Source organism: Corvus cornix, chromosome 15, assembly GCF_000738735.6.
Source record: "Corvus cornix cornix isolate S_Up_H32 chromosome 15, ASM73873v5, whole genome shotgun sequence".
Taxonomy (NCBI): domain Eukaryota; kingdom Metazoa; phylum Chordata; class Aves; order Passeriformes; family Corvidae; genus Corvus; species Corvus cornix.
In genome coordinates, this window is record NC_046345.1 from 3,016,837 (window position 1) to 3,030,846 (window position 14,010).

The 14,010-nt window shown below is 43.2% G+C and overlaps 1 protein-coding gene across 1 annotated transcript; it reads right to left on the reverse strand.

The window, feature by feature from the left end:
* Positions 1–1,211: 1,211 nt before the first annotated feature.
* Positions 1,212–13,899, reverse strand: ANAPC5 (anaphase promoting complex subunit 5). Its single transcript, XM_039561011.1, has 17 exons — positions 13,655–13,899; positions 13,495–13,574; positions 12,840–12,949; positions 12,234–12,429; positions 11,171–11,237; positions 10,419–10,520; positions 9,108–9,298; positions 8,190–8,271; positions 7,423–7,512; positions 6,348–6,529; positions 5,743–5,878; positions 5,437–5,511; positions 4,565–4,686; positions 3,335–3,442; positions 2,664–2,811; positions 1,911–2,073; positions 1,212–1,559 (listed from the first exon to the last, which is right to left on the reverse strand). The coding sequence occupies exons 1-17, from the start codon at positions 13,856–13,858 to the stop codon at positions 1,345–1,347; spliced, it is 2,271 nt and encodes a 756-aa protein (XP_039416945.1). The 5' UTR covers positions 13,859–13,899; the 3' UTR covers positions 1,212–1,344.
* Between the last annotated feature and the right edge of the window lie 111 nt (positions 13,900–14,010).

The window sequence follows — 14,010 nt, forward strand, 5'->3', positions numbered from 1 at the left end:
AATGTGTAAACTAACACCGGACTATCCTTGTCTCAACCACACCTTCATGCTTCTCTCTTCCTCCTTACCTGGCCAGGCTCCAGCAGAACCAGGTTTAGGTCTGGTCTGGCTTTCTCGTTGCTGACAATGCCACAGTTAAATCTACTGCTTCCAGGCAGGGTAGCTGCCGGTGTTTAATAATGTTCAGCTTTTATGTAGTCACCAGGTGACTGGCACCCACAAAAGGTTTACACTCACAGAAGTGCAATCCCGCCTGCCCTCAAATCCCACACTACAGCCAAAATGAAATTTTCTTCCAAAATGAGGATCTCATTGTTAGCAGCCAGTACCAGCACATCAGATACTCAGTTAAATAATGGTTTAGGTTAGAAAGGACCTCAAAGACCATCGCATGGGCAGGGACACCTTCCACTATCCCAGGTTGCTCCAAGCGGTGTCCAGCTTGGCCTTGGACACTTCCAGGGATGGGGCAGCCGCAGCTTCTCTGGGGAAGCTGTGCCAGGGCCTCACCACCCTCACAGGGGAGAATTTCCCCACAGTATCCCATCTAACCCTGCCCTCTGCCAGTGGGAAGCCATTCCCCCTTGTCCTTGCACTCCAGGCCCTTGTTCAAAGTCCCTCTCCAGATTCCTTGAAGGCCCCTCCAGGTACTTCAGTCAGTTGTGCTCTCCATCGATTCACCCATAAAAGCAGAGCAGGTGAGTGACACAGTGCTGAGGGGAGAATACACACAATAAAAACATTTCAGCTGAGCTGGGGCTATTGTTTCCCACTTTTGACTCTCCTCATCCCCTCTCTGCACAAGGACACATGAAACAACAGTGCCAGGACTTTGCACAGTTACACCTCTGACTGAACCTGGTCTTTTTTCCTTCTGCCAGCACCATCTGTTTCTACAGCATAAACAGCAACTGCAGACAGGTTAAAAGCAAGGACACATTTTAAATGAGACTCCCCCTTCCATACCACTTATAAAGAGCACAAACATTTTCCACTATTTTTTGTACCCGTGTTCATAAAGCCTGCATTGATTCAGGAAATGTCACTACTAAGAACAGAACACTTCTTCGTGACTGCACTACTCCCCTCAGTGTGTTTATAACATGGTCAAGAGGGTCTTTTCTCTTTTTTCCCCCCACTAATTTCTTAATTTCAAGTACAGAATAGAAGTGAAATGGGTGAAAAACTACATTTGTGTTACAAAACACAAGTTTGTTCAAGAGCAGACCATGATTTATTGGCAGTTATTCTGAAACACGGGTGACTGGATACAATAAAAAGATGTTCATAAAAAACAAAACAAAACCAAACCAGGAAAACAAACAAATCTCATCTTTAAATGCATCACTTGAAGGCATTGATTAAGGGGACACCGTGTGCTGGCAGCTCCTGGTGCAACTGACGGAACAACATGGCACATTTGTTCCTTTCCTGGGTCTTGCCGAGGGTGTGAAACAGCCGGGCTTGGAAGTAGAGAACGTCTCTGAGCTGCTCTTTGCAGTCCACTTTAGCAAAGTAAGTCTTGGCTTCATTTAGATTCAAGATAGCAGATTCCAAAGCTGTGGGAAAAAGGGGGACAGTAATATTTACGAAAATACCACAGTGACAACTCCAAGCAAGGCAGCTCAAGTCTAAGGAGAGCAATTATAAATTCCTCAGCTTTTCAAAACCGTTTGTGTCTTAGCAACATGATCTCTCAGCTAGTTTCTATTATTCAGCCTTTGCTGCAAAATGTGTATGTGAAAGTATGCAGATAAACAATGTTCCATCATAAACAGCTGTTGAACAACTAATTCCAAATTAATTATAAATAATAACCAGGTAACACACTCTGGTGTAGCAGGATTTCAGTACAGACACTGGTTTGCACTTCTGAGCACAGTTTCAGAGAGAATTACTCTTCACACTACCTTCAGTCTTCTTTTGTGGAGTATAGGAAGCCGCAGAAGCCACCTGACATTTGGCCACCAAGAACATGGCACAGCCTTTGTCCAGGACGGCTCCGTGGGCCAAGACAGGTTCTATTGCCATGTGCAGGATATTCAGGGCTTGTTCAGGAATGCCAAGGATCAGCTGAAAAAGAAATACTGGCTGGTCTCACACTGGAATCCACTGGTATGAGCAGCATCTTCAGGGAACATCAACACAAGCCATGTCTGTTTCTAATAACATGATGTAATGCACACAATTTTTTTTTCAACTTCTTCCCCACAATCTTCTTTTAAATCAAAACTTGTCAGTAGAAATGAGCTGCTCTCTGAAATGATTGGGAATGGCTTCTCCACTCAGTCAGTGCTGACAGCCATGTCTCTCAGAATAAACAATATAACTGAACTCATTAGGAGCATTATTTTTAACACAAAAGCCAACCTGTGCTACTAGGAAGCCAAAACATCAGCATAAAAAAATAACTGAAGACATTAAGAGAGGGGAAATTTATGCTGCTTGATTATATGCAATAATGATACATTTTAGTAATACACATGAAACTCAACTTTTATTAACTTCCTCGAAGGTTTTTACATTCAGAGAATGCTTCTTCAGAATCAACAATTTAATTCCAGCAAGGTTGTATTCTTAAATCTCACAGGAGTAAAAACAGCATCCAGACCCCCAGAATAAATGTTGCCCTGCAGCCCTGTGAAAACACAAATCAGACCTACCTGGGAGAAAGCCAAGTTCAGCACAGTTTCAGAAGCCAAGTACTGCAGGCTGTATTCCCGAGCGAGGGCCAGAGCCTGGAGCAGCACCGGCAGCGCGATGGTGTGACACGAGGATCTCCAGTAGAGCTCTGCTATGGACAGCAGCACGCTAACCAAACAGGGGCAAACAGTTACAAACCTTTACTCTGGATGAAAAATGTCCACTTGTTTCCCAAGGAATTATTCCATCCATAATGGTATTGGTTTTATTATGAATTATGCTGCTGCATATACAATAAATTTAAATTACACCCTTAAGAGGAGATGCCACAGACATATAAAAGATTAAATAACACTGTAGCTCTCTCAAGATTTACACCAAGGTAGAACTACGCACACACACATTTCCATTCCCTATTTATTTTAAATGCAGTGTTTCCTTCTTCCACGAACCTTCCTGGAACTTTAAGTTTATCACCTTTCAGTTTACGTATTGAAAATAACTTAAGTTTCAATGCCACAATATTTTGAGGATTCCTCCATACTGTGATTAATAATTGAAATGACTCTGTAATCTCTGAATCACAGCAGGTAATCTGAAGACTAGTGAAGTCTGAACACAGACAAATTGAAATGGCTGATTCTAATCACTGAAAAGTGGCTTTAATACTCTGAAAATGAAACATTCTTACCTAATCACCATCTCAGTGTTCTTGATTTTCTGGCAGTGGATCAACAATTTCTGCAGAAGTTTATGTGCCTCTGACATTTGATTTTGGGCTTTCAGTACAATGGCTTTTCTGTCGTGGTAGAAAGAAAACATCACTGTATTTTTGTATTTTAGATAGAATTCTGCTCTTCAGAACACAGTTAAACAGGTCTCTATTTTGTGACCTGTGTTTCTTTTAGCTGCAGACTGGCACCCGGACAAAGTGTACACATGCTGCACACACAGGAGGAAAAACAGATCTCACTGATGCCAACTGGACAACTCCCAGGCAGAAAGGATCAAACTCATAAAACAGCTTTAGATAGAAACCAGGGATTGCCAAAACCAAAGGCCAAACAGGCAGCAGAAGTGGGAGGCCATGCAAGCTAGAAAGCACAAGTAATTATCTGTGAGAAAAACAGGTATGAGGTAAAGCAGCTAAAATTGGCCTGTGCTAACAAGGATACAGAGCAACAGGAAAATGGAGAACAGGGAAGTCAGGACCAAATGCACAGCAACAGGGATTGGGTACAAACACCCTGAACCAGACACTGAGCAGAATATTTAAAGATCAGGAAATTCATGATCAGTCCAATTCCAGAAGGACAAGCATCAGGTCCCACAGCTTGAATACTGATCTTCCAGCTGACTGGCACTGGCTGCTTTTAGGTGTTTTGCATCATTGAAAATCAACACGAAATTCTTTTAACACCAAGCTGGTTTTCATACTCATCAAATAACAAGTTTTAACTGTAACTATTTTTAATACGTCATTCTCATTTAGAAACAAGAGCCCATTAAGGTGAGTGAAAAAAAATCACATTGTTCCATTTTGGAGATGTAGAAAGCAGGCCACAGAGGAATTCGCTCAAGACCTGAGCTCCCTCCCCAGCTATTTGACATAAAAATCTGCTTTGTGCTCAGATTTGAGTACAGCAGATTTTGAAGAAGTTACCACAATGGATTCACAGCTCTAGAATAACACCAACTTCAGCTATTCCAGTTCTTAAAATGCCCAGAGAAACAACTACAAATTATTATTGCAGGACATGCTCTACGGGAATAGCCCTCTAGGTTAGGCAACATGACCTTAACTAGTTCTGGAAAGGGAAAAATATGTAAGGACATGTGACTGCCAGTGATCATTTTGCTAAATTTTTCATTATCTTTATGGAACACACCTGCAAGTGCATGAAGACCCATGATTTCTTACCTGTATACACCTTCAATGCTATTAAGTGCTGTAATTCCTGCTACAAGAGAATCTGCTACGTGGTATCTGCCATCGTTCATGGCTCGCTCAAACTGTATTTTCTGATCAAACAGCATCCAAAGCTAAACAAAGAACATCCAGAAACAAGTTTTAGAAATTGTGCCTGCTCATTTTCTAATCCCAAGTTAGAATTTACTTTTTATTTTCCCCTCTGGGTATTTATGTCTAGACACACTAACTCCACTGTCCAATTATTGGATTTACTGAATTACTGTCCCCAACAGAAATGCTCAGGTCAGGATTAATGTTTCAGTATCGAAGCTCACCTACTTGACTGCATTTTAAGTAAAAAGGCTCTTTTAAATCATTACTAATGATTTGAGACTTGTAGAGAAGTAGATTTGTTCTGTAGTGAAAAGAGGACCACACTACATTTAATGGGATCTTGAACACTTCAATGTAAATACTACCTTATAGACTCCTGTGGTAATGTTTCCCAGAGTCACACAAAAAACAGGTTATTAGCCTATTATCTCAGTTATTTCTGGATTGTAATCTATCAAAATAAGCAGCACTAATTAAACAGAACTTTGAAGCTCCAAATCAATGCAGAGCATTTAATTGCTCTATGTGCTCATGAAGCAGATGTATATTCCTCTGTTAATGAAATTTCTACTTAAACAGTTTCATCTTAGGACGCCGTGGTGGGAGAAATGTCTCACCAGTCTGAAAACAACACAGACAGCTTTTCCATGCTTTTGTAAAAAAGCTGATGCTACACAGCTTCCCATGAGGACGAGCCAAGGGAAATGAGAAAATGTACAGCCCAAGGCACACAGAAGAAAATTCAGGCTGAATGATAAGTGTTCTACCTGTGCATGCTGACTGTTGGGAGGGAATCTCTCCTTTAGGTGTTTCAGTATTTCAGAAGCAGCTGCAAAGTACCCCTGGAACACAGAACAACACTGATTAATGCACCAGGGCGGGCCCTGCTCCCCTCCCTTTAGGCACAACCCTCAGGGAAGGGATTTGCCAAGCAAACACCTTGCATTGTCTCTGCCCCCAGAGCAGGCTTAAAAGGCAGAAGAAACCACAAGTCAAGTCTTGCACCCTCTGTCAGTAACACCCACACGTCCTCTCACCAAATGCCACTTTGTGCAAGTAGCCCTAAAGCTCACCTGCTCGGCGTGCAGCTCTGCCAGGTGACACAACACCACGGCGAAGGACTCGGTGTTGTTCTGCTGAACGCCCACGTTCACAGCCTCCAGACTGTTCATGCTCAGCAAGGTCTGGGCTTGTTGAAGTGCCATGGTGCTTGTGCAAGAGAAGTATCTTTTAGTTTTCAAGCGGCAAACAACAACCATTTTTAATCTATGGTCTTGTTTTGACAGTAGTCTACATTGCCTGGTTAAGCCAGGGGCCTGGGGAGAAGGAAAACTTGTAAAACAACTGCTATCCAAGGACTCTGGACTGTGCAGGCACAGCAAGTACTACAGACTGAAAGCTGCACACAGCCAAAGAACAGAGATGCTGAAAGTGGGGGCACAGGAACAATTTATGATCTATCTGCCACTACTGAATGGAAACTCTATCTCTTCTTCAGTATGAGTTTTAAAGAAACACAAGAGAATGGAAATAATTGCACTCAGCCTGCACTGAATCACAGTCTGATTGCTTTATTTTAGTGCACTGGAGAGACACAGTCACTTGTTACACCTATATAAATGCATTATGTGCTAACAAGTGCAGTAACTAATCCAGGAGTTCCACACAAAGCAAATACCTGCGGCCATATAATCTCCAAATGGCTGTTTTCTGTGCTATGCTGATGTCAATGAGCTCTGACAGGCTGTGCTTCCAATGCAACAGATCGGAATCTTTTAAGGCATCCATTAGTTTGTTGGCAGCCTTTCCTGCAAAAGCTCTTTGCTGAACCAAGGACTGTATTCCCAAGGAAGCAAGATACTGGGAAGAAGGAAAAAAACATACCTACAGTGTTGGAAGATAACAGAGCACCCCAAGCTTGCAAATTACACTGGAGCGGAGTTCTAAACTACTAAAAAAGAATCCCAAAAAGACAGCACAGACAAAGGAACACTGCTCCAGGCATTTCTTTAAATACTCACTTATGCACACCCACACATATGTGAATGTCATTTTGTTAGATGTGAAAGGTAATTTCCACTCCCCCACACAGAAATCTTATGGAGGAGGACAGGACCAGTACCTGGATTTCTCCAGAACTGCTGTGAAAACACAGCCTTTGCTGTCCTTCCCACAAAGGGGCCATGTCTGCTCCTATCTCCCAACAACAGCGGTTGAGTCCATTTTAGAACAATTCTCTTAACAAAGGAATTGCAGATTTGGGGAAGACAGAAATAAACATTAACAGACAACAGATCCAGCGCACAGACTACCAAAGGGGAGGGCTGTCCTGCAAGATTTCACAGAGCTGTACAAGTAGATGTGTTCAAAGCCCCGCCAGAGGCATCAGCACTGAGCTTCAGGGAAGATGGAGGCCTAAGAACGTCCCCTGAGCACCAGATTGTGCCAAAATGGTGCCTGGGCCAGGAGCCACAGAGAGCTTTTCTGCCTGAAAATCAAACAAGTTAGAAGGAAAACCACTGAACCTTGCAATAATGCTCTGGCATTAAAGCAACTGAACTCTGGCTTGTTAATATGAAGAATAAAAGTCATAGAAACAGCTGCATTTTGGAGTGTTAGAACATGTTTGTTTAAATCCAGTCAGGTATTTTGAACAGAACAGCCACAAAACCCCAAACTCTGATCACACACACTCCCCACCACCACATGGGTTTGTCCCAGAATAAAGTTAAGGATTGATGAAATGGACTCACTGGCAACCCAAAATGTAAGGATTTGTTCACAGAGTGCTCCAGCAGAACACAGCTATCGAATATCTTCTGCTCCAGGATGTACAACCAGCTCTAGCAAGGAAAAAGATCAAAATCTCATTGCAAATAACTGATGGCTGCAGCACTTTTAACTTGGCTTCCTGTTACAGAATGCACAGAAACTCACTAGAAATACAAACCACTTGTGGATTGATTCTAATGAAACTTCTACTAAATGCTGCACAGCAAAACATATCCGAAGTGCAGCTAGGCTGGGATGCTGGTGTGGCATCAGCCAACACTGGAGGTTCAGTGATGCACAAAACCACAGGGAACTGTGGAATGCAGCACCTCAGGAGTTTGATACCATTGATGTAAATTCATTATAGTGTTAATTACAGGGGAAAAAAAAAAAGAGAAATCCAAGTCTTGCCCTCCTACTTTGCTTGCTCTAAAGGTGGCTGGTTACACTTTGAGAAGTCAACAGGCAGGAAGGAGGAAGCTTATGAAATACTTCTTTTTACAACATCTAAGACTAAAGTTTGAGCTTAGTACTGAGATCCTTAGGATAACAATTCCTGCTTAGGAAATTAAACCTGAGCTGCAACAAAACATCCCATGATTCTACAGCTTGTTGTCCTGTGTGCCAGGAGCGATGTCACCCCACTGCTGGGCAGTCAAATGCCCTGGGTGAGATGCTGCTGTAAGAGAAGTTCTGCAACAGTTCACTGAGCAGAACGACTCAAGCCCCATTTGAACAGAGCTCTCACCAGGCAGTGCTGCAGGCAGACATGGTCGTTGGACTCCTGGGCAATCCTGATGGCTTCCTGAAGTGCAAGTTCAGCCTGCTGGCTATGAGCAGACAGAGGGAGAACAATTAGTATTCCCACAGTGCTTAAGATACAGCATCCTGATCCAGAGGAATATTGATCTGAATTGTGCATAATGCACTCAGATCTCTGATTTAACAGCCTGTGTTTTCCTCCCAGCACTCAGCAGTGCATTCTGGCTTTGAGGACAATAAGCCTGACAGCATCTGCAAACCAAAATGCAGCTGTAACCCCTGCATGGGCTTTCAAACCCTGTACATGCCATGGTACCAAATTATTGGTTGAACAGGGGCAGTATTTAGAATCTGCTTGTGTAGAAATTGTTGCTCTCAACTTTGCAGCATCCTTCCCCTCTCCAGTCCTTTCACATGATGCCTCCAGGCAGCAATCAATAAATGCAAACCATAAGTGAAGATGGGTAGGCCAGCTTTAGCAACAAAATAAATCCTACCCGTATGGCATTTTAAATTCTAAAAGCTCAGATGGCTTTTTTTGTTTAATTATTCTTTTGCCAGATCATCAGTTCTACCTTGGCTTGCAGAAAACCAACCACACTTTCTTGAGAATATGGATGAAAATAGGCATTCATGCCCACTGACCCCTCTGAGGTCAGGGAAATGTAATTGAACACTTAAAATACCCAGGACACAGACAAATGTCAACTCTTAGATGGCTCAGTTATTATGGAAACCAAAAAAATGTCAAAACAAAAACGAACCCAAACAATCAAGACCGAAAGACGGCTCCCAACCCAACCACACCGGCTGTCAAGTTAAAGAAAGCCCCTGAAGGGATTTTCAGCAGGAAGGGAAGGTCTCTTTGTCAGCATTTTGAGATGCCCCCGGGTGAATTCCTTACTAGTGACCGAAGCGGCAGTGCAGGGCCGCCAGGTTGAGCGCGGCGTAGCGCAGGCTCCGCCCGTATCCCTCATCCCCGTTGCTTTTGCTCTCTGCCCCCGTGAGGATCAGCCGGTCAAAGTAATGCAGGAGGCTGTGTGTGGAACTGAAGACATCTTGCACTCTGAGGCTGTTTAAGTAGCTTAAATAATGCTGAAAAGCGAAGCAAAATCAGCTTTAACTGTACAGATATTAAACCAGAGTTTTGTTTATAACAGTATGTATTTTAGCCCAACATGTGGAACCATGAAATACTGCACGGCCAGGGAAGTGCATGCTGGATCAGAAGTTGCACCAATACTGACACGACCTGTGCAGAATTTCTGGATAAAAACAGGTACTTTCTTGGACAAAATTGGTTGTCTGCCCTAACAGGATCTGCCAAATGGTGAAGATTACAAGATCTGGCTGTCAGAATGATCCCAGCCAGTCTGAGATCTCTACAGAGATGGAATCCCTGTATTTACGTGTGAAGTGAGAGTGGGAATGGAGGCAGGACTCCCACAGCGTCTGCACTCAGGAAGACACTAGGAAACATCAGGACTGCTTCCATATGCTGTGCAGATAGAAACAAGATGCTAAATTACATATTTTCTTTTTGGCATTGAGACCTGGGCAGGATAATCCTTTATGATGTGAAATCCAGCCAGGGACTAAGGCAGCCCTTTCAAGGATACCCTTCCAAACAGCAGCAAGGAAAATCCTGTCTACCTTGGCCCACGGCTGCTGGGAGGAAGAGGTAGAAAGCAAGGCAGGAAAGAGTTGAATTTATGGAAGTTGCTCAAGAATAAGCTGTTGAGGGACAAAGCAAGAGCTCACACCACAGGTCTGGAAACTCCCCTCAGTGGGAGTTGTCTATGGCTTTCAGTATAAATTGCTATTAAGGACCAGAAGCAAAGTGAACAACAACCAGCAAAATTAACAGACGTTACACTTAATACTGATTTTTAAACTACAGGAGTATGAGGCCTGAAACTCCTTAGGAAAATGTGGGTAAAATAAGTAAGTTTCAGATTTAGTTGAACAAGAATGCACTCAGTCCCACCAAAATTAAGAGGCTTATATCTGTGCATGAAGGGGAAGTACTTTGCTTAATTAAGGTTTCTGTACCTTCAGGAGATTTAGTCTGAATTACTAAACATTCACATGCAACTTGCTCACACTTTTATAGTGTACTTATATTTCAATAGAGAATAAATTACTCCCAAATAATCCTATTCTAGAGATAAGAAATCCCTTTACAACCATTCTGGATGAAGAAAAAGATACTTACTGCTTCAGCAAAGTCTGGATTAAATTTTAACAAGTTGTTCAATTCCTTTTGTAAAGATGCTGGAGCAAGAGCCTTTGTCTCATCATTCTTTAGTAAAGAAGCCTGGAATAAAATTTGAACAGTACAAATAAGATATGTAACTCCATAAGGAGGGCTATAAAAATATATTGTGGTACAGGATTGTCAGGTTGTTATCTGCTTGGAAAGGACATTAAAGAAGATTTTGTAGCAGCTCTGTCTACTATGACAGTGGCAGTTTGATTCTGTAGAACTAATGCCACACATTGCTCACTGGAATTACATGTATCTTCTCATACAAAAAAAAAACCCTTAGGAAAACAAATACCCTAAATCCACAGTTTGCTTTGGCAAGCTGTTCAATTAATAAAAAATTACAAAATGTAGTTACTAAAATTAGCATTACTGACTATTGAATTACTGACATTTGTGTCCATGTGTATTTCCGTTCCCTTTTTTATTTACCAGCTGGAATAACCAACAAAACTGCACATTTCACAGAAATACGAGGCAAGCAGAGCAGAAGGACCTTCTCAGAACCAAATATCAGCATATGGTGACATGTCTGGATAAAACACTCATAGCCCCAAGTGCTCATACTGAGCAACAACATGCAAGATATCAACAAGTCTCCACCACATCAGAGAAAACATCACGGCTGACACTGTGGATGAAATTCAAGGTGAAATTCATGTTATGGAACATTTTCGCCACTTTAATGAGAATTAACATACCTGCTGAGAAAGAAAATACTCTGCTTGTTTCTGGGAAAGAGGCCCACTGCAGGCTATCTCTTCTTCCCTGGTAAGAAACACTCTGGTTAGAAACAGGGGCAAGGAAAGGCAACACGGAAATGCATTTTATCAGACACCCCACACTTTTGCTTTATAAAGTTTTCTGAGATATTATAGCTCAAAGCATGAAAGAACGCTGAGAAAACTTAATAAAGAATAAAATTTACTATATCAAAGTAAGCAATCCAGACGATTTCACACAGTTCAGCCTCAACCCTGCTCTTGTAGTCGAGAGCAATGTTACCCTAAATACATCCTAAAAAACCCTAAAGAAAAACAGCAGAGAGAACATTTGGGGCTGACATATTCAAATGGCTTTGCTCTGTTCTTTCTGTCTTCTGAAGAGAGTCCCAAGGAGATGAACTGGCACTTTGGCCACATCCATCACTGCTGGAAACAGCTGGTATGCAAGACATTTATTCTGTGGAAAAACAGCAAGTCCAGCACACAGCTAGACCCCAAAATGTCTGACTCAGGCTGCAGCGACTCCTGCAAAAGTTTATACAAATACAGTTTGCAAAGTACATTTTAGATTTACGGATATATAAAATACTTTCAGGATTCTTCTAACAGTGGAGCACCTGTTTAGCAGGTGAAAACTCTCAGTATTTGCTTCTCCTTTTTGAGGTAAATAGACATGAGTTCTTTTATTTGGAGAAGGGTGAAAAGCAAAACAAAACCATTCAACTTAACTTCTCCTTATTGAGCAATCTTTCCCTGTTGGAAGCAGAAGTGGCCTCTCCAACAGTTTTAGCACGTGACAACCAGAGAAGTCGTTCAGCAGAGGGGAATTGTTGGCAGCAGCTGCCTTTTAGCCTGTGGCTCCCTAAGCAAGGATGAGGATGGGGCAGTGCCACCTTCACGAGCCACTGACAAATGTTACCACACGGTGGCACCAAGGAAACGAGCGGCCACAAATCTCAGCCCGGCTGTAGGAGACTTTAATAAAATAAAAGATTCATTTTCTTAAGGGGTGGGAAAGACTTTAACACAAATATATCACCTTAAAGGCCCGTCAAGTTCTTCTTTCTCCATTTTCCCATCCAGCTCCTCTGGACTTGTCAGCTCCATCTCATTCTCATCGGCTCCGTTCTCTTTCTCATCCTTTTGAAAGTACTGCTGGAGTGCTGTGTAAAGTTTATAGACCTGGCTAAAGGAAAGTTTGTTGTATGCCAGGATCATGTGGCGCAGGAACAGACCTGGAGAGGGAAACACCTGCTGTGAGCATGGTCTGTCAGGTGCTGCTTCAGACAGGAGACTAAAATCATGGCCAGCAGCTTAAACGTCATTTAGTTCCTCATTAAATAGAAATTAATGAGAAATAGAATAGAAATTACTGAGTCTTATCTCAGCCTACCAAATGATACAACTCAGTGTTGCAGGGTGTAAATCTGGTCATAATTTAGCAGCAAATCTCACAGATAAATTGCTAAAATCAGCATCAACCCCACAACATGCAAAACTATCGGTTAATGTGCAACATCCGAGCAAGAGAAAAATGACATTGTGCAATTTTACACCTCCCCAGAAAAACAAAGCAGTATCCTGAGGGAGTCACATCAGTGAGAGATATCACATCAAAAACAGCTTATGGATAATGATGGCTTACCTACTACACTTGTTTTATGAACTTCTGGCTCTGTCCCTGAGAATGAATCTGAAAGATCATCAAAAAATTGTTCCATATCTTTCAGTTCTCCTTCTGCCATAAGTTTTAACCTAAACAGGGGAAGAAAATTACATTTTTAGGGTATTAATATAGACATCAAACAAAATAACTCTTCTGCTTCCTGTATAAATGAGTAAACACAAACAGAACCAAGTGATAACTAATTTCTTGGGCCCAGGTGGTTTTCGTAGTGAGATAAATAAGATCGTATTAAATACTGATAATAAGCCAAATAATAATCAGGCTTAGGCTTTTTTTCTTTTTAAACAGGTGTCTATTAAAAGAGAATAATTAGACAAAAATGGTTATTCTTAAAACAAATAGGAACCCCTTTTTTATTATTTTTAAAATATAATTTTTTTGATTGATTAGATTTTTGGAACTGTTGCTGTTCGTGCCTTTCAGAACTTAGTTATGACAAGAAATCTGTCGAAGTAGAGTTTTGGCTCAAATATATGCTTTTAAAACCTGACATTTACAAGTTTTAGACCACCTTTCCGCGCTCGGAGCGGACACAAGCAGCGCAGAGGATTCACACAGCGGCCTCGGCAGCCCTTCCCCCGCCCCGCCCCGCCCGCTCGAGCGCTCCCCGCACCTGATGTGGACGGAGCCGGCCAGGTGCGGGCAGCACTCCTCGATGGCCTTGCGCAGCCGCGACAGCGCCATATCCGGACCCTGCGGAGGACATCGACATGTCGCGACAGGCCACGACACAACGGGCTCACCTTTCCCCCCTCCCCAGCCCGGGCCCCGACCTGCAGCAGCGGCAGCAGCAGCCGGTTGAGCCGCCGCCGCTCCAGCAGGCCGAGCTGGGCGCCGGCGCGGCCCAGCTCGCTGAGCAGCACGAGCAGGGCCATCTTGTGCGGGGTGACCCAGTCGCGGACACCGAACACGTTCGCGTGCACGACGCCGTTCGTCAGCATCGGGTTGAAGTACAGGCTCTCGTGCACGCTCGCCATGGCGGCGCCGGGCCGCCCGTCACCGGGGAAACCGCGCGCGCCCGCCCCGCCGGCCAATCACCGCCCCCCGCGCCGGCGCGCGGGCGGTGCCGCAGCCAATCAGAGGAGGGACTGTGCGCCGCCACGGAGGAGCTGCCCGGCGTGCCGGGCGC